General features: G+C 40.4%; 1 protein-coding gene across 2 annotated transcripts in view; it reads left to right on the plus strand.

Moving 5' to 3' along the window:
* The window catches only part of LOC143847221 (cyclin-like protein), a 30623-nt gene extending 13132 nt beyond the window's left edge, over positions 1–17491 (plus strand). The window contains exons 4-12 of one of the 2 annotated variants that reach the window (XM_077355972.1): positions 6681–7069; positions 7318–7515; positions 7601–7804; positions 10263–10337; positions 10432–10498; positions 10608–11721; positions 11819–11875; positions 16705–16776; positions 16955–17491. In XM_077355972.1, coding sequence (XP_077212087.1) covers positions 6681–7069; positions 7318–7515; positions 7601–7804; positions 10263–10337; positions 10432–10498; positions 10608–11721; positions 11819–11875; positions 16705–16776; positions 16955–16988 — 2210 coding nt within the window. In that variant the 3' untranslated portion in view covers positions 16989–17491. The remainder of the gene's footprint in view (positions 1–6680; positions 7070–7317; positions 7516–7600; positions 7805–10262; positions 10338–10431; positions 10499–10607; positions 11722–11818; positions 11876–16704; positions 16777–16954) is intronic. The other variant, XM_077355973.1, reaches the window with a different exon arrangement.
* The last annotated feature ends 845 nt before the right edge of the window (positions 17492–18336 follow it).

The raw sequence follows: 18336 nt of genomic DNA on the forward strand, positions 1-18336 counted from the left end.
GGAGTTGCGGACTCTAATGTGGCAGAGGCAAAAAGCTCTCCTTTCTGGTCCTTGTATGTTTTCTATCAAATTTCACACTCCTCCCATTGTGTAAGGGGACTCCCAAGATACATAGAATTTGGAGCATTTGTGGTTGGGCCATAATATTAATGAGATTGCAAGCCTTTCAAGAGTAAAGGATGTTGATGTAGTCTAAGGAAGAAAAATAGAAGAAGAAGAAGAAAGAAGAAGAAGAAGAGAAGAAATTAGGGAGAAAGAAGCACTCAAATCTCAATTCAATTCAATTAATCATCAAACAAAGGAGCTTTAGCTTGGCCTATAAATAAGCAATTAAGAGTCCCTAGAAGAAAGAAACTTGCTAATTTAAGAGTCCTTAAAAGACTAAACTACCCTAAAAGCAATAAAGACTAAACTAATAATATCAATTAATCCTAAAAATATCCCTGAGAACAATAAAATAACCCTAAAACTAATAGAAAGATCCCTACGTGGGCCCATGAGTGCAGCCCCACCTAGAATAAATCCTCAAGGAACGTCTACGATCCCCACTAACACCCCCTGCTGAAAAGAACTCTCCTTCGAAGAGTGAAGAGTCTGGTACTACTAAAAAATGTTGAGGTCCAAACGACGAAGCTCCTCCTCAGTTAGCCAAGTAGTGTCAGAGGAATCTGGTCGACGACGCCACTTGACAAGATAGCGTTGAAAACCACCATGTCGTGCTGAAACGATCTCATCGACAAGTATAACATCAATATGGTCGGCAGGAAGTGGCTGAATTGGCGGAACCTTTGGTACTGGGGTTGGAATAGAAGAGCTATGAGTCCGACTTGTAGAAACATCTGTCAGCATAGTAGGGACCATCACACAAGGACCTTGTTGAACTTGACGGGATGCAATGTGACCTTTCCTGTGGCAGTTAAAACACTCAGGACCCTATTGAATTTGACGGGAATTTGAAGTTACAGGTCCTTTATCCTGAATAGTGCTAACTGCTTGGCCAAAGTTGTTGGTACCCCTAGAAACATTGTTGTTACTTCTTGAGGCAACTGGTTCTGATTGGACAACTCTACCAGTTTGTTGTGATGACATGGCTCTAGTTGATTGGGCCTCTCTCATTTGGGACGTTCCATCTCTGGGGTTGGGATACTTGAGATATCTTTCAATTTCAAGAGCCTTATGGTAGGCAGCCTCCATGGTCTCAGGAGAATGGAGTTCAACTGCTATTTTAATCTCGTTCTTCAACCCATATATGAACTTTTCGGCAGTCATTGAAGGTTCTTCAGAGATATCACATCTCATCGAAAGCTCTTCAAACTGAGACAAGTACTCAGTGACCGTAGAGGTCGATTGCCTCAAACCTATCAACTGGCTCATTAGTTGTTGTCTATAGAAGGTGGGGATGTACTTATGCGTTAACCTGGTCCTCGTCTCATCCCACGTGATATTGTAAGGCGGTCCTAAGCGCACTACGCTCCTTTGGACATTCTACCAATGCCTCTGAGCAGATGCCACTAGCTTAATTTTGCTAAACTGCACACGATGATAGTCAGACATTCCAAACCACTCAAAGTAGTCTTCCAGGTCTGCTAACCGATCGAGGAAGGCACTGGGGTCTAACTTTCCATCAAAACCAGGAACATCAACTTTGACTTTTTTTGTGATATCCATGGGCTTAGTGTAATGATGATCTGGACCCTGTCTCTGAGGTCGAATTGCGAGATGCCTATTTGGATACCTGGCTTGATGAGGTGGCTGGACATACTCCTTTGGGTTGTCTTCATGGAATTGTTCCTCACCTGGACCGATAAGATGTCCAAGAGCATTACCGGGTTGGCCTGTTTGGAGCCCAGGTTCATCCACGTGAGTGGTAGACCTGTCACCCAACTGACTCTCAACAGGGCGTTTGCCCATGGATATGTTCAACTGCCTAAAACTCTCTTCGATTCGCAGTCGACTTCCTTCCATTCTCTCCGCTCTTACTTCGATTCCTTCTACTGTTTCCCTAAGAGTGCTTAATTCATCTTCCAAGGTTTTGACTCGGTTTTCCATCTTGGTTTGGGCACGAGTTTTTTTATGCTCATGAACTACGGGTAAGAAGGATGGGGTTTTGCTGATATACGACGCAAACTACTTGAAGTAATGCAACTAAACTATGCTAATGTAATGCAAGGAAACAAGTAATAAAGGAAACTACTTGAGGTTGGTATAGAAAGGGGTATGGAAAATCAAGTAAAAGGGGGTTTCAATGGAGAAGAAATAAGGATTTGATGAAAACAAGATGTATGTGGTCCCTTTTTTGCAAATTTAACAGCCTATCTATCAATATAAATAGTGAATCACGAATTCAATAAAGAAGATACGTACCTTGGTAGCATTCTAACTGCCTAAAAAGTCCTGATGGTCTTCGTGACAATTGTTTTGCACTAGAAGTGGCGAAGACGGTGCGTGCTCAGATCGGTATCGTTGATGGGCAACTAACACAAAGCCAATGGACTGGAAACAAAACGATCCAACCGTCCAATTCACTGCTGATGACGATTGAAAGTGGCTACCAATCGTAGATCGTCGATCAGATGTCGGGAAGTTGCTGATCAGATGATGGAATGCGATCGACGATCGAGATGACTCCTGAAACTGGGTTGAAAGTTGCTGTCTGCTACTGAAACTGAGATGGATGAGCTATGCTAGTTGCACGGAACGACTTCTGTGTTGAGGACGTCGGCAAATTTCGAGCTGAAATAACCCGAAAGTAGAGAGAAATTAACTGGAAAGGGGAGAAAGAAAGTGAAGACAGAGAAAATAAAAGTCTATTTCTGTTTTTTTCTAATTTTTTTGGGTGGGGGGTGCCTAAAGATAAAAGAAGGGGGGGGGGGTTAATTAGTGTTTCTAAATGAGGAAGGGGTGCCCAAGGGAAGGAAGGGGGTCAAGTAATAATTTACTTAAGTGGGGGGTGCTCAGATGAGGGAGGGGGGGGGGGGTTTGGTTATGTCTTTCCTTTTCTTTTCAATCGAAGGAACAAAAAAGGGTTTCTGTTTTTGTTCCTCGTGAGAAACAGAGAGGGGGGCGCGGGGAGAGAAGAGGTGGTGGTGGATGAAGGGGGAAGCTCCGGCAGACGGCGCTGGCTTGAGGACTTCTCTCTTCTCCTCTATTTTTTTTTTTTTTGTTTTACATAATTGATGGAGGGATGGTTCTGGAAAAAAAGGGTTTCAAGAAGTTGGTAAAAGGGCTAGGTTTGATTTGGGTTAGGGCTAGGTGGAATTCTGGGTTAGGTGGAGTTCTGGGTATGGAGAAGGAAAATGTCCGTGGTGGAGGATTCAAGATAGTTCAGGATTGTTTTAGGATCTATTTTGAAGGAATATGGAAGGTAGAAAAGGTTAGGTTATTATTGAAGCAGAGATCTATTGGGGACAAGCTTGAGAAGATGGGAACTGTTGATGATGGTGGGTTCTGTTCATTCGTTGGAGACTGAAAAGAAAGAACCGAGGTTTGAATTTGGTTTCTGTAAGTTGAAAGTTGCGTGCGGGGTGTTGGCGGAGGCTTGGATCTTCTGCTTTGAACCAAATTTGATGTAGTCTAGGGAAGAGAAATAGACGAAGAAGAAAGAAGAAGAAGAAAGAAGAAGAAGCAGAGAAGAATTAGAACTAGAAGAGAAGAAATTAGGGAGAAAGAAGCACTCAAATCTCAATTCAATTCAATTAATCATCAAAAGTTAACAAAAGAGTTGTAGCTTGGCCTATAAATGAGCAATTAAGAGTCCCTAAAAGAAAGAAACTTGCTAATTAAGAGTCCCTAAAAGACTAAACCACCCTAAAAGCAATAAAGATTAAAATAACCCTAACAACATCAAGTAATCCCAAAAATATCCATGAGAACAATAAAATAACCCTAAAACTAATAAAAAGATCCCTACTTGGGCTCATGAGTGCACCCCCGCCTAGAATAAACCCTCTAGGGACGTCTATGATCCCCATCAGATGTGTACTTAACTCTTGTTCTTAGAGATGCCAAAGACATTACTTGCCTATTTGCGAAAGACGGGGTTAGTAGGGGGTGATTGTCTAGAAAGGGCCACAGGCAACTTTAAGGACCTTCTTAACGGCGTCGTCCGTATCCATTGTTCTGTTACAATCTCAACTACCTGCAACTGACCTGTAGCCCCTACACCAGACACCTACTCTGATGTTCTAGAGCTCCCCTACATATATGTTATAATGGCCTAAAAGGCTCGCAAATATACGAGGAAGGTTATCCATTATTAATTGATCTGAAAATACATATTTGCTAAAGAAAGTATGCCAAAAGAAAAACTAAACTGGAAATTTGTGGTTGAAACATATGTTGCTGTTTATTTCTGGGTCCATTTGGCAAAAAGACATAAATTAGTAATTCCAGGCATGTCAACTGACACTGATGTCTTGGGCGTATTGGCCAATAGGCCTGATAGGTTGATATGTATTGGTTTGGCCACTAAATACAAAAATTGAATATTTTGATCCTTGGTTGGGGATGTGGTAGGATGTTGTGGATAACTTTTACTGAACCTTGATTTTTACTAATGATCTATGGGATTCAAAGAGTTTCATATATAATTACTAGACTGGTATTTACACAATACAACATTAATATTTTGGCAAAGGATTTTATAAATTTCAAATTTTTGTTGAATTTAGCATATTGTAATGACTAAAAACTTTTACTTATTTTAATTGGCTAAAACTAATACAATAGCATAAAGTTTTGCTAACAAAGGTCACCAAGCTAAATATGCATACGGCCTGTCATTTCTTCCCAAGTATTGCATAAGCTAAATATGCACTTTGACTTTAAATTTGGATGAATATATAACTCCTCTTCATGATGATCCTTTTACAAGCATCAGTTTTTTTTTCCGTATATCAATTGACTACATTTAGCATAAGCAATGTCAGGTTTGGGGGTCATATATGGCAAGCTTTCCACTATTCTCAGGATTATTTCGAGATTTTGTCGTTTTATCAAAATGTCGCGATTAAAGCGCTATATTTTGAAAATATCAGAGATATTTGTGGCATAGTTTGAAACTACTTGCTTCTGATTTCACCATGGTGAATGTCTGATCGGTGTTTAGGATTTGCTAGCGTCCATCGCAAAAGGCATTTCGCGGATGGCCTGTTGCATGTGAGAGGAGCCACCTCATGAATGAGGACAAAATCTGCTGAAAAGTGAGCCTGTGTGGCTGCTCTCACATGCAAGAGGCCATCTGCGAAATGCCTTTTGCGATGGATGCTAGCAAATCCCTTGTACTTTGTACTGTTTGAAACTACTTGCAGAATGGTTTCACTCTAGCGGATGTGCTTGATAAGTCCATTTTGAGTATTTACAATTCTTTATTATCTAGAAGAAAGAGAGGACGCTATGTAGTCACATATAGCAAGCTTCCCACTTGTTTTTTTGTCCGTTGGATTTGTATAGTAATCAGCAAATAGTTGCCCCAAATCTTGCAAGTTCTGGTTAGAATCATCTGGTTTTTATGACTTTTTTGAGGATCGGTGTTTGTGCTGTTTGAAATACTTGCTTCTAGTTTTACTATGGTGGATGTCCTTCATAGTGGATTGTGCATTTCAATTCTTTATTTGCTAGAAGAATATGAGAACATTATGTACCACTTTCTAAGTCTATATATATTGCTCAAGTTTAAACCAAAGAACTGTGGTTATGATAGAAATAGCAATTTCAAGAAGGGAAATGACATATGCGCCCCTTTTCATCACCAGGGAGACCCAGCAGCAGTGTATCAATGACTGCAGAGGGGCTGATGTGCTTCACGTCAGAAGGATTTAGCGGATTTGATTTCCACGTACACTGCAGTTGGGTGTCCCTGGTGATGAAAAGGGGCACATTTATCATTTCCCTATCAAGAATTGTGTGCAGTAGCCATACAGGCTCAGTAGGACTGTCAGAGTGTATTCAGTGGCAAGACGCCGATGAAAACGTGACCGGTCAACATCCCCTACTAATCAAAGGCTCCCGTAAAGGGTTTCTTCATGGCAGGTGCAAACCTTCTCTAGTCTTAAGAAAAAGAATAAGAATGTAGGGAAAAAAGTCTTTGGTAGAGGAAGTGAAAACTGGCTCGACCCCCAGTTTCTCATAGTGGTGAGAGAGGTGTAGGGCGGGTGGGAGGAGAGGCTTGAGAGGGCACAGATTGATTAGAGGGTGTGAAGTGGCTAAAAAATCTGGAAAAAGTTGATCAGATTTTAAGTAGAGGTTTTTGTTTCCTTGTTTTTCAAGCTTTTCTTACCCTCTCGTCACTCAGTCCCTCTTATTTATATCCCTCTCCCACGCTCCCTCATCTTTGGATAAGCTAATATTCCAGGAAAAAAAATTCAGGGTGGCCAAACGTGCCCTAAAATTTTTGGAAGTTCTATATGAATTAAAAGCTATGCTTCCTTTTTTTTTTGAATGGCTTAAAAGCTATGTTTCTATAAGCCTATGTATTGGTAGGCATTAGTTATATATCGTCTGTTGTTTCAATTTTTTGTCTTTCATAGAATGACAGACCATTTCATTCAGTACATGATATCATGGTGGAATGAGGTGATATTGCAAAAACAAATAAAAATTGTCTACATACGTTCCGAGCAGGTGGTGATATTTGCCAGTGATACTACATTTTAGCAGTTTGACTTTTTTCTCTCTAACAGGTAGTGAGGAATCTGGGAATCAAAATGAGCAGTTGCGCATGCCATTGCCCTTACCCATATCTTCACATCAAGAAGGACAACATCATTCACATCCGCCCACCTTGCCTGCTATTGGGAGACCAATTTCTGTGGATCAACGGCCTCATTTCGATCATGGAGATCTGTCTACTGAACCTATAAATATTGCGAGCGATCAATCTTTAGATTTTGGGCATGGTTCTGTTCACAATGACCCACACCAGGTCATGAAGTATACACATCCTGATCATGCCGCCCCTGTAGGAGGCCCGGACCATTTTGCAGCGGCAAATTCTGTTAATGCTTGGACACCAGCAACTGCACAAGGGGTCGTCTTTCCCTCAATCCCCCCAGTCCCGTCAGTACCACAGGTCAGTCATCTGCAAGGTTTTAAATTTTGGCCGAAATACCGAAATTTCGGCAAATAATGAAATTTGTTTTTTTAAACCGAATTTCGGACGAAATTTTGGTTTTGGCTATGTCCGAAGCTGCAACCGAAACCGAAATTTTAAACATTGGTCTTCTGTACATGTGCATCTTTCCAAGTTTCCGATGTAGTACATATTTCTTGCATGTATGGTGGCATTGGTTTGAAAGTGCTGATATGTGTTGTGTACAGTTTGATCCTTCCTTTATCACTCCTTCCCTTCCTGGACATCCTGCACCTATCTTCGGAAGGGTCCCTGGACCTAGCTTTCGTCCCACTATTCCTCCAGTCGGTGCACCCTTTGGTTTAGGTACAGGAACTGCTCTTCATCCTACAACACCCTTTTCTGATACAAATGGAATTTTTAATCTTTCTGAGCGTCCTAAGAAGGTAACCTTGCTTCTTTTTTTTAGTTTCTTGTAGTTGAGCAAATATAAATTTGTTATTAAATTTAGCATTATGAAAATCATCTCAGGCTTCAGTACCTAATTGGCTTAGAGAGGAAATAATTAAGAACAGGGCCATCGTTTCAAGTTCTTCTGCTCCGGATCACCTCGTGGAATATTCGTCTCATTCTATTGGAGATGAAAGTGTGGATAAATCCTTTCGAAAAGCCGATCATGCGGACAGCAAAAGTATTGATTCTAATAAGTCAACTGAAGATGAGGATGATGATGAGGTTTGTTCATCTCTTCATCCTAGTCCTTGATAATAATGCTTATGGGGCATTCATTAATAACTTCTTTTGAAGAGCTTTTTCATATATAATTACTCGGTACAAGGTCTCATGCCGTTTTGTTTGGATTTTTCATTAGTGTTTTTCTAGTGGAGCTCACAAATCGAAGTATTCAACATTCTGTTCTGTGTACAAGAACATGGCCATATGTCTTTTTCTCATCTGGAATCTGCTTGTTGGCTGTTTTGAGCTAAAATGCCACTGCTAACTATATGGGGCTAAAATGCTACTTCCTACTATATTCAACTATTGAACGTCATATATTCAACTATTGAACGTCACATTGTACTCACGGTTAGGATCTTTGCTTTAAGTATTTTCTTCAACAGGAACATGACTAGCCTGGGGTTATAGGAAGCGCCATTTAGTAATGCTAGACATAGATAAAATTCAGCAGCAACAGTAATATGGCTCTTATTTTCCATCAGGTTTTGCATAGCCTACAGCTGAGTCATTTTACCCGGGCGTACTAGTTTTGTCTATGTGGTACTTAGTGAGATTCTTATTGGTCTCTATCATGGTTATATATGTTTCTGTTTGGTTCATTCTTCGTGGTTTGGAGTTCATGACATTGTGAGCAAGACCATTGCAATTTATTATATCGAATGTCATCTTCTGACTTGTCAGGATTGTTCTAAGTTTAAAAATTTAAATTTCTTAGACATGTCAGAGGAGCAAAAATATGCGATGTGTATTTGCCAATACACTGCCTATTGATGACATGCACATCTTAGTTTTTTGGCAAACATGCCAACTCTTCTAATTGTTTTTTTTTTTGAGGTTTGACGAATCCCACGCTCGATACCTGTGTCGGATTCCGACCCTATCCTCCATAAGGGTCATATACATACTCTCTAGGATAATGCTGAATTTTATACATACTCTCTAGGATAATGCTGAAGTTGGAAGCTTTCACCTGGGTATTGGGTTTGGGGCAAGCCATAGCCATAATACTGGGCTTGACCATAGTTGAATGTTTGAGGGTAGGGGTGTCAATTTTGGCTCGGGCTCGGAAGCTCGCTCGAGCTCGGCTCGAAAAAAGCTCGGCTCGAGCTCGGCTCGAATCCTTAACGAGCCGAGCCGAGCCGGCTGGCCAAGCTCGTTAAGCTTAACGAGCCGAGCCCGAGTTAGGCCAGGCTCGGCTCGGCTCGGCTCGTTAAGAAACCCACATTTTTTATAAAAAAATATTCAACTGTGTTGTCAAGATCATCGCAGAAAAACGCAGCTGTGTCGTCAACATCATCACACGAAAAAGCAAAAACGCACAGATGGCAGCGAAGAAATTAATTTTTTCCCCGTAATTGTCATAACTTTAAACTTTTTGTTAGTATTTTCTTCTTAATTGTCATAACTTATAACTTTTTGTTGGTAATTTTTGATTTAAAACATTATAACTTACCGATTTTACTTTTTTGGTTGTAATGATTACTGTTTTTTCTTATTTTTCTGCTTTTGCTACCGCCATTTGCCTTGTGCGAAACTTTACACCGCAAGCTCGATAAGGCTCGCGAGCGGCTCGCGAGCCTGGCCGAGCCTGACCGAGCCGAGCCGAGCCCGAGCCTGGTTCGAGCCCGAGCCGAGTCTTTGACTTAACGAGCCGAGCCGAGCCTGGCCAAGCTCGGCTCGGCTCGGCTCGTTTACACCCCTATTTGAGGGTGAGGCAGCATATTTGCATGTTATCTTTCTAGCCAGAATCTAATAGTGAAGGAAGAGTCGAAGATGATTTCGAGTAGGATACAGAAAGCTCATCCCTCCTGTGGTCCCTTTGTGTGCCTTGGATAGGTGAACATGTTCCTGAAAAATCACAGAATACGGCATCAGATCGAGAAAGAGAATAGTATCGGAGCCCCAACCCCTTTCATTTCCCCCTCATTCTTAGTTATCAGGTGTGTTCAAGGTTTTTTTTTTTTGAAAATTGACAATTTTATTGAATATTGGCTGGGACAAGTTTTCCCCTCCATATTACAAAAAGGATTCCAGATCCAATAGCTATCCTGTTAAGGATTTACAAAGGTCTTACAACTAACATTTCCTCTCTCAAAACTCCCATTTTAGCTAATTGATCCGCTTCCTCGTTTGCTGATCTCCTCCGGTGCTCAATTCTAGGGTTCAGTAACCTTATCTCTGCGGGCTAATGAGTTTAGATGATGGCCAATTTGGAAAATCATTAATATTTTCTTGAATTTGTTTGGTTGCATCTGTATGGTGATGTCTTGCATTCAGCTGAATTCTCTTGGTTCCTTTAACTCTGGAATGCCGTGACTACTTTTAAACACTTAACTCTTCAAAAAATGCATCTAAACCATGTAAATTTGTATTATCTTTCTGTAGGATGATGTGGTTCAATTTGTATTATCTTTCTGTAGGATGATGTGGTTCAATTTGTATTATCTTTCTGTAGGATGATGTGGAAGCAGCAAGATCAGCTGCAATCAACCAGGAAATAAAGCGTATCCTAACTGAAGTACTTCTGAAGGTTGTAAATGCTTATGTTGTAATTTTCTTGTCATATAATCTCTCTCTGTCTCTCTGTCTCTCTCTCTCTGTGCTGATATTATTTTATTGAACAGGTTACTGATGAGCTATTTGAAGAAATTGCCACTAAAGTTGTTAGTGAAGATGATCTGATGGTCCAAGGTAAACCTTATATGTTAGTTTGTTGTAGTGATGCAGTTGAACCATTCTGACTTCTTTATTTTTCCTATAAATTTTAGTATTGTACCTTAATCTTATCTCCATGCTGCAGTTGATGACAGTAGTCTCGCTGCAAACAATAAGTCTTCCTCGTCGCCCCCTGCGATTCCAACACCCAAGGCGTCTGCCAAGGTTTTAATTCCTGTTAAAGCTAAGGATGCTGAAGTTGCGGCTGCTGCCGACAAGTCTAGTTCTAGCTCTCCTGGAGATGTATTGGGTCTTGCAAATTATGCCTCTGATGATGATGATAATGAAGTTCAAAGCTCCAATTTGTTGTCTACTAGGCAGAACAGTGCTAGTGATGATCAGCGGTTAAGTTCTGATATGATCTCAGAACACATACTTAAGACCGTGAAAAAGGGGAATTCACGAGCAGAAATTCAAGAGCCTATTGGAACTGGTATGGATGGTGATGACAACAGTACTGGCCCAAGTGGGGCAATGGAAAACCATCATGCAATGGATAGTAGCGTGCCCAATATGACAGTAAAAGCGTCTCCAAGATTAGATAACGAATTGGATTCTTATAGTGCAGGGGCTTCAGCTGCTTTTGGAGATAGAAATTCTGATGACCAGGTTAGTTTTGAGGGAGAAAAATCCGATACGAAACCTCAAGCAGCTAGTGGTGGTGTTATTATTGAGAAACCAATCACCAATGATCCTCGTGGCAGAGAAGGGAGAAACATATCCGAGAAGAAGGATGGACACAAGGGTAAAAAGAGTCCTATCCATAGAGATTTAATCAAAGTGGGAGATGGGGTTAAAGCGAAGGCAGACCAAAGGCATTGTGATTCTGTTGACTCTAGGAGAGGGGCAGACAGAGAGGTGAGAAAGGAAAAGACTGATGAAAGAAATAGCGTTAAAGAGAAGATGAAAGATCAAGATGCTAAACCAGCTGAAAAATCTAAGGAATCTGATTCAAGAAGTCATGTCGGTATTAAAGATGGGAGGAAAGAAATTGAGAAACTCAGAAGGGTTGATGGCAAAGAAGATAGTAGTAACAAGAAAAGAGAAAGAGAAAGGGACGATAAGGGAGACTTATCAAGGCATAGAGGTATAAGGGACTCGAGTAGGTATAAGAGGCAGCACTCTTCATCAGTTAGCAGAGGTAGAAATAGCAGAGACAGTGATTCAAGTGATGAAGTTTCTGAGAATTCAAGGAAAAAGTACACATCTTAAACATATTTTCTTCTATCCTTGTGCTTTCCTTGTATTTTTCTTGTTTGTTTTTTTCTTTTGTTGATCTTGAGTTGGATACCACAGGAGGGTGCAGTCGGGCAGGCGCAGCTTGTCACCGTCGCCCATCAGGTCTCGGAGGAGGTACTTTTACAATGTTTGATGATTATTTAGAAAGACTTCTTTACTCAAATTTGAATTTCCTACGTTTGAACTTTCATGTTACCAGTAATAACGTTATCAAAATTTTCTAGTGAACTCATCTTTAATTCTTCGGTTGGTTGCAATGAGTGGCTCTTGTTTGCATAACTATTTTGTTAAAACATGCATGTTTTTCTTTTTCCTTTTTTTTTTCTCTAAACAAACAATGGAAGTGGTTTTCTGGGAATATTATGCATGAATTGGGACATTTATCACTTTTCCAAGCTGTATTTAAGAAACATGAGGAAGTCATAACCACCATCATGTCCCCTTTTCTAACGCCGCCATAATCTGCAAGGCAATCAAATGCCATACAATCTTGAAAAAACATTTGTTGAAGGTTGCAACAGAGTCGGAGAGGAGAGCATAACTTCATGTGAGTAGGAGAGGTCACAGATCATTGAGCTTTTGGGGTGGAACCTAGTGGTCAATGGCGGGGTCCAGTGGAGTATTTATATAACTGGAGGTTGATGGCAGCTAGTTGATCCCATGATCCCTTTAATTTGTGTGGGCAAGTCTTAATCTGAACTCATAACTGCATAATTTGTGCCTCTTGGATCAAGAGAATCCCAAACAGCCCTAGTACTTCTGTTGTCATTTAAATTCCCAAACGGCCTTAGAACTTGAATGAGTTTCTTGTAGTCATGAAACCCATTCTAAATGTCTAGGCTTAGGCGGAATATTCATGTTCATCATCTTTGGATAAGGGAGCATCATCCTTAGGAATGTTGAGTTCAGACAAATTTTAACTAGGGAAGCAGCTTTACTTTTTCCATAAAAGAAAGTTGGTACCATTAAGATAAACATTGCCTAGCTGAGAAAGAAGCTCAACATGTGTAGAGGTTATAAAAGAAGAGAAAGGAAGAGATTTCTAAGATGGGATTTGGAATGGGAAAGGAAGGAGATGATGGGTTGAGAGAGAGAGAGATATTGGAAGTGAGGAGATAAAAAGTAAACGATAAGAGATCGAGAGGAATGAGGTCAAGATGGAGTGATAAAAAAAATAGACAATATGAGAGAGAGGGGTACCCTATGGAAACCTTAGGAGCCCACAAAATCTTGCTGCTCTAATGCAATGATACAAACTAAAAAGTAGTGCAAAGGGGGGAAAGTGTATACTGGATTTATGAGTCAATTGATCCTATATTTTGAAAATGTCGGAGGTATTTGTGACATAGCGCTACTAATCCACCACCACCCTTAGATTATAACCAATTAGATCTTAGCCCTCCCATTTTCTCATCTCCAAACTACCTCCACTTTAGCCTATAAATAGGGACCCCCACCCACCATTCAAAACACAGCTCAAACCCAAAAAAGCTCCTAGCTTCCCCCTTTCCAAAATTTGCCCAACTTTCCTCTTTCTCTCTCTCTCTCTCAGTGCTAGTCGACCTCCACTCCCTTAGCCTTGGGGTGGAAGAAACGTAAGCTTGAGTAGAAATTGATCGCACTTTGTTGGGAAGAAGAACCCTATGGGGTTCAATCAACTTTGTTTGTAGGCTAAGAATGGTGGGCTAGGAATTCAACTAAGGCTAAAGGGGAGGAGGTCGACGACCACACACACACACACACACACACACACACACACAGAGAGAGAGAGAGAGAGAGAGAGAGAGAGAGAGAGAGAGAGAGAGAGAGAGAGAGAGAGAGAGAGCGAATTTTGGAGAGGGGGAAGCTAGGAGCTTTTTTGGGGTTGAGATGTGTTTTGAATGGTGGGTGAGGGTCCCTATTTATAGGCTAGAGTGGGAGTAGTTTGGGGATGAGCAAAAGTGAGGGTTTAGATCTAATTGGTTATGAGCTAAGGGTGGTGGTGGGTTAGTAGGAAATTGATTAGCTTAAAGAGGGTGGTAGAGGGCTGTGGCTACTATTGGATAGTTTTGCCATGTAACCCCCAAGGTTGTTGGCATGGGTCAACTTGCTCTGAAATCAACGATGGGGATGACATCAATGATTATTGGGTGGCTTGGATGCTTCCATGCAATATGGAGATAAGCTTGCACCACAACCAACTAAGGGAGGGAGAATCCAAACAAAAAGCAAAATGAGGGATGAGGTGGAGCCAAAAAACGTGTTGGGGGGGGGGGGGGATATCACTTTTGAAAAAGCAAAAGTAAAATTGGGGTGAGTTGGTAAGCAAGGCTTGTGGGTTAGTTGGGAGGAGTGGAAATAACATTTTTTTAAGAGATCTGGTGAAATATTGGCTAGCAAAAACGTGGTTTGTTGAGGAGGGGATATGTGTGCAAAAGACAAAAATAAAGGGTAAAAGTTTGGGTGATGTGGCCCTCCCAAAATTTAAGCAAAAAGGTGAAAAGGTGGGGTGGCTATGCGAAGTTTGAGGTGGCTCTCATTTAGGGTCTGAAAAAAGGAGAAATAATTTTTTATTCCTTGTTAAATTAGAGCTATCGATTTCACGGGCGGTCCGATCCTCTATCGAATCATGGTATTTTCGATCCGTTTGAAGCTTGTGACTTATCCTCACTCCAAATTGATGATCTAAACTATTAATTGGTGGATTTAAGTTCTTTAAATGGGTAAATGGGTAATTCACTGATGTGTAAATTGGCCCTTTTGATCTCAATGGCTCTCATTGGTCCGTTGTTGATCTGTGGATCTATTAACTGGATTTTTCCGATTCGATCGCACAAGACTTTAATCGAGTCCCAACCTTGATCCTAAGGGCTTTGGTACTGACCTAGCAGCCTTGAGTAATCATGAAAATTCCTCAATCAGTTTTAGCCCTAGATTTAGGGTCCTTTCGAAAACTGGGCTTCGGTAGGTTATCGGTCGTTGGGTCGAAAAGCAACCCTAGGTAATTTTGACCCGATTGAAGATTGGTACGGTCGGATTAGTGTTTTGATGACCCGAAGTGTTCGAGGGCCTCTCACATGATTTAGTACACTCAAGTCATCAAATGTCATTTTCCGTAATTTATCAGGTAAAACTAGTGAATTTTCCACGGATAATTCGTGGAATATTGTCGGTTAAGGCGTTGCAAAATGGGGGTGTCTACAGAAGGTCAATCTGGTCTTTTCTCAGGAGATTTCTTTTCATCGTCAAGTTTCTTTTAGTGAGGCTGGATTCCATGAAACTCTAAGAGCACGAAAGAATTGAGCATCTCTTAGTCGTTTCCTTTTAAAGATCTCCATCGAATCTCGTGATTGGAAGACCTGGAAGACCCAATCAATGCATGGATCCATGGAGTTCATGGGGTTTTCATGAGAAGAAGAGGGTTTTCGGGTAGAAAATCACATAAACCAGAGGGAACCATGATCTGGAAAAATCCAAATTCGCAGGGTCGAGCGACCGAACCCGATTGGCAGAAATCTGGAAATACTTCGATTGTCTGGCTCGGTCGACCGTTCCGGCTAATCTGGCCTGTTCTCAGGAAATTATTCCCAGGATGTTTTGAGTGCGCAGATTTGCCCCGAAGTGACTTGTTTCTACTCTAAATTGTTTACCTAGGGTTAACCATGGTTGTCAGGTGAAGTTTCACATTAAATCCGAGGATTTGTTTATGAAAGAGTCCTCGGATGATGTTGTGGTGAGTATCCTTGATCTTGCACCAGTTCTTCATGCAATTGATGATTTAATGCGAAGACCTTTTTGTAAATTTGAGACTGAGATGGTAGATATGTTTGGAAAAACTCAAAAAGGCTACTTATGGAGGGAGTGACACGAGTGTGGGAAGTAACTAATTGTAACTGCAATAATTTTTAGTGTTTGGTTGCCTAGTTCCTCATCCTTCACTTTGTGTGTAGCCCCTTTGTCTGCGCATATTGACCATGCCCGCATGTAATTATGGAGGGAGTTTACACATGAGAGTGGGAAGTAAATAATTGTAACTGCTATAATTTTGGTGTTTGGTTGCCTAATTCCTTATCCTTCACTTGTGTGTAGCCCCTTCGTCTGCATATCTACCACGTATTTACTTTACACTTTCCTCTTGTTTTATCTGCTATCCTCTCATATTCATTAGTTTTCCGTGTGGGTTACATGTTTCTCTGGCGCCATTTGTACATTTCTTTTCTGTAGCAATTATATGCCTCTTGCATCGTGTCCTTCACTCGTCACCAACCTTGCCGCTATGTTGAAGAATTTCATATATTGCGACTTTTTCCCTTTTCAGCTCATTGTTTGTTCATTTCCTGATTGTATGTGTAAAAAACTGGGTGAATTGAATCCCTTGAGCTAAACTCGAAGTCTTAGAGAAGTCAAAATGTTTAAAAAAAAACATCGTCTTTGCTACAATGTTGTAAGAAAACATCGTCTTTGCTACTTCTCTGTGTGCCGAAGCTGCAAGACCTAAAAACTGAAAACCAATAATAACACATTTTGTTTTTCTTCCTCTTTACTATCTTCTCAAGCATCATTTTTTTCCTTTTTTCTCTTTCTTTATTACTGGGTTTTCTTTCCAGGCAAGGTTTCAGTAGATTATGCAGGGAACTGAAAACAAAAAATTATTGGAATGATAATTAGTCCGTTTTTTTTGTTGGAAACACATTAGATATTATGCCAGCTTTTGATGTTCTGGACTTGTATGCCTACTCTGTTGGGACCATCTCTCTTTAAGTATTTAGGTAATTTCTTCTTGTCCTCTATCGATTGCTAGGACTTTTTGCATTTCATTCTATAACATATTATTACATCTCACAAGAAAAAAAAACAAGGATGGTATTTATACAGGTCAGTTCTGACTGACTATATAAATGGTAAGTTTGTATTTCGAAATTGTTTAGACTTACTGGATCAGGATGATGATGTTTCATTTCTAGACAAGTTTCACGGTCTCCACATAGCAAGCATTCTCAACGCAGGCAATCTCCCCATCCTTCTCTCAAGCCCAGGTAAGAAGCCAACTTCTACATTTTTTCAAGACTGTATTGCTAGAAAGTTTTATGAGGCATAAGTGCATCATAATAGAAGTAACCACCATGGGTTTCTTCGGATCTAAGCTAGGTAGTGTATTGCCATTGTTTTCTTGTGCCCTATCCATCTTAGCTAATATGATTCTATCTATTGCAGGAGGAGGTCGAGATCTCGCTCGCGCAGAGCTTAATATGCGTTGTAATAACAAGTTGGATTTTGGACTTCAAACGGTCGAGAACTTTCAGTAATGGAGCCTTTTGAAATATGGCTATGGTGGTTTTCTATATGAAATTCAGCCTACTGTTGCCGTTGGTAACTTCAGAAGCGCATGGGGATAATTATATTGAGAAGGGGTTTTGTAATTCATGTGATGCAGACAGAGGCTGGTTAAAGAACTTAACAGAAATTGGTCACGCAGAAAAAGCTTGTGCTTATTTCGGGCGGTTTGGTCAAGTTTGTACGCAGATTTGTTGCTGTAATTTTGTTGTGGGGATTGTATTTTGGCCCAACTTGCTCCATCTTCCAGGTGACTAAATTTCGGATTTCGGATTTGTTTATGTAGTTTTGAAGAGACATTAGAATGTTTAGATCAAAGTTCTTGTGTGTCGTTATGAGAGTGTCACTGTTTCTTGGTTATATGTACAGAACTCTAGTGCTGGAAAACGTTCAGAAGCATGTTACCATTGATGTTAAGTTGGGTAATTGTTCAGAAATTTGGGTAAAAAGTACTGTATGGCTTTCACATAGGATGATCCAAACAGTCCATTTGATGGGCCATGATGTAATCCCAAAAATTCATTTCTATATAATAGAAACCTCTATAGATCGGAGCGTTTGGATCATCATATGGAAATTAATTTCTGGGCATGGCCTATTTACATCGCGGCCCATCAAATGAGAGTAATTTCTTGCTTTCGCATGCATAGTTGGGCTCAAGAAATAATGAGAGTAATTTCTTAGAATGACACGACAAAAGAACCGGTACCCTTGAATGATACCCCTACAAACCAATTTTTTCTTTAGATTTATGATTCAATATTTTTTTGACTTATGTTTTTTATGTAATGAAACTATGAAAGAACTATGAGCATTCCTCATAGATACAAGGGATCCCTTGCATAAAGAGCTGCAAAAGGGCCTATATTATTATTGATTGTCTTTTTTAATCCGTTATTTACCTGTTTATAAGTATTTGCTTCCAGGTCTCATAAGTTTGGTTGTACATAATAGATGCTCGCCAACTAGTATCGGGCGATCAGACCCGAACTGTAACCCGACCATTTTCTGCTAAGTTTTTTTTTTTTTTTTTTTCAAATTTTAGTAATATTTACGGTTTTAGACTTTTAATAGTTTAAGACTTTTGGGGAAAGTCACAAATACTGCTCGGCTCTTTCCATCATTCCCAAAATAAGAAAATGAAACACTAAAAGTAGAAGTACAAGGGGGGCCAATATATTTAGGTGGTCTACTAACCATGATTCAATATGGAAATCAGGTCGGGTTGGGTCGGATTGAGGACATTGTTTCTCAGGTTGGGT

This window comes from Tasmannia lanceolata, unplaced genomic scaffold (assembly GCF_043159265.1).
Source record: "Tasmannia lanceolata isolate RefF3 unplaced genomic scaffold, GAP_Taslan_0.1 ptg000015l, whole genome shotgun sequence".
NCBI lineage: Eukaryota > Viridiplantae > Streptophyta > Magnoliopsida > Canellales > Winteraceae > Tasmannia > Tasmannia lanceolata.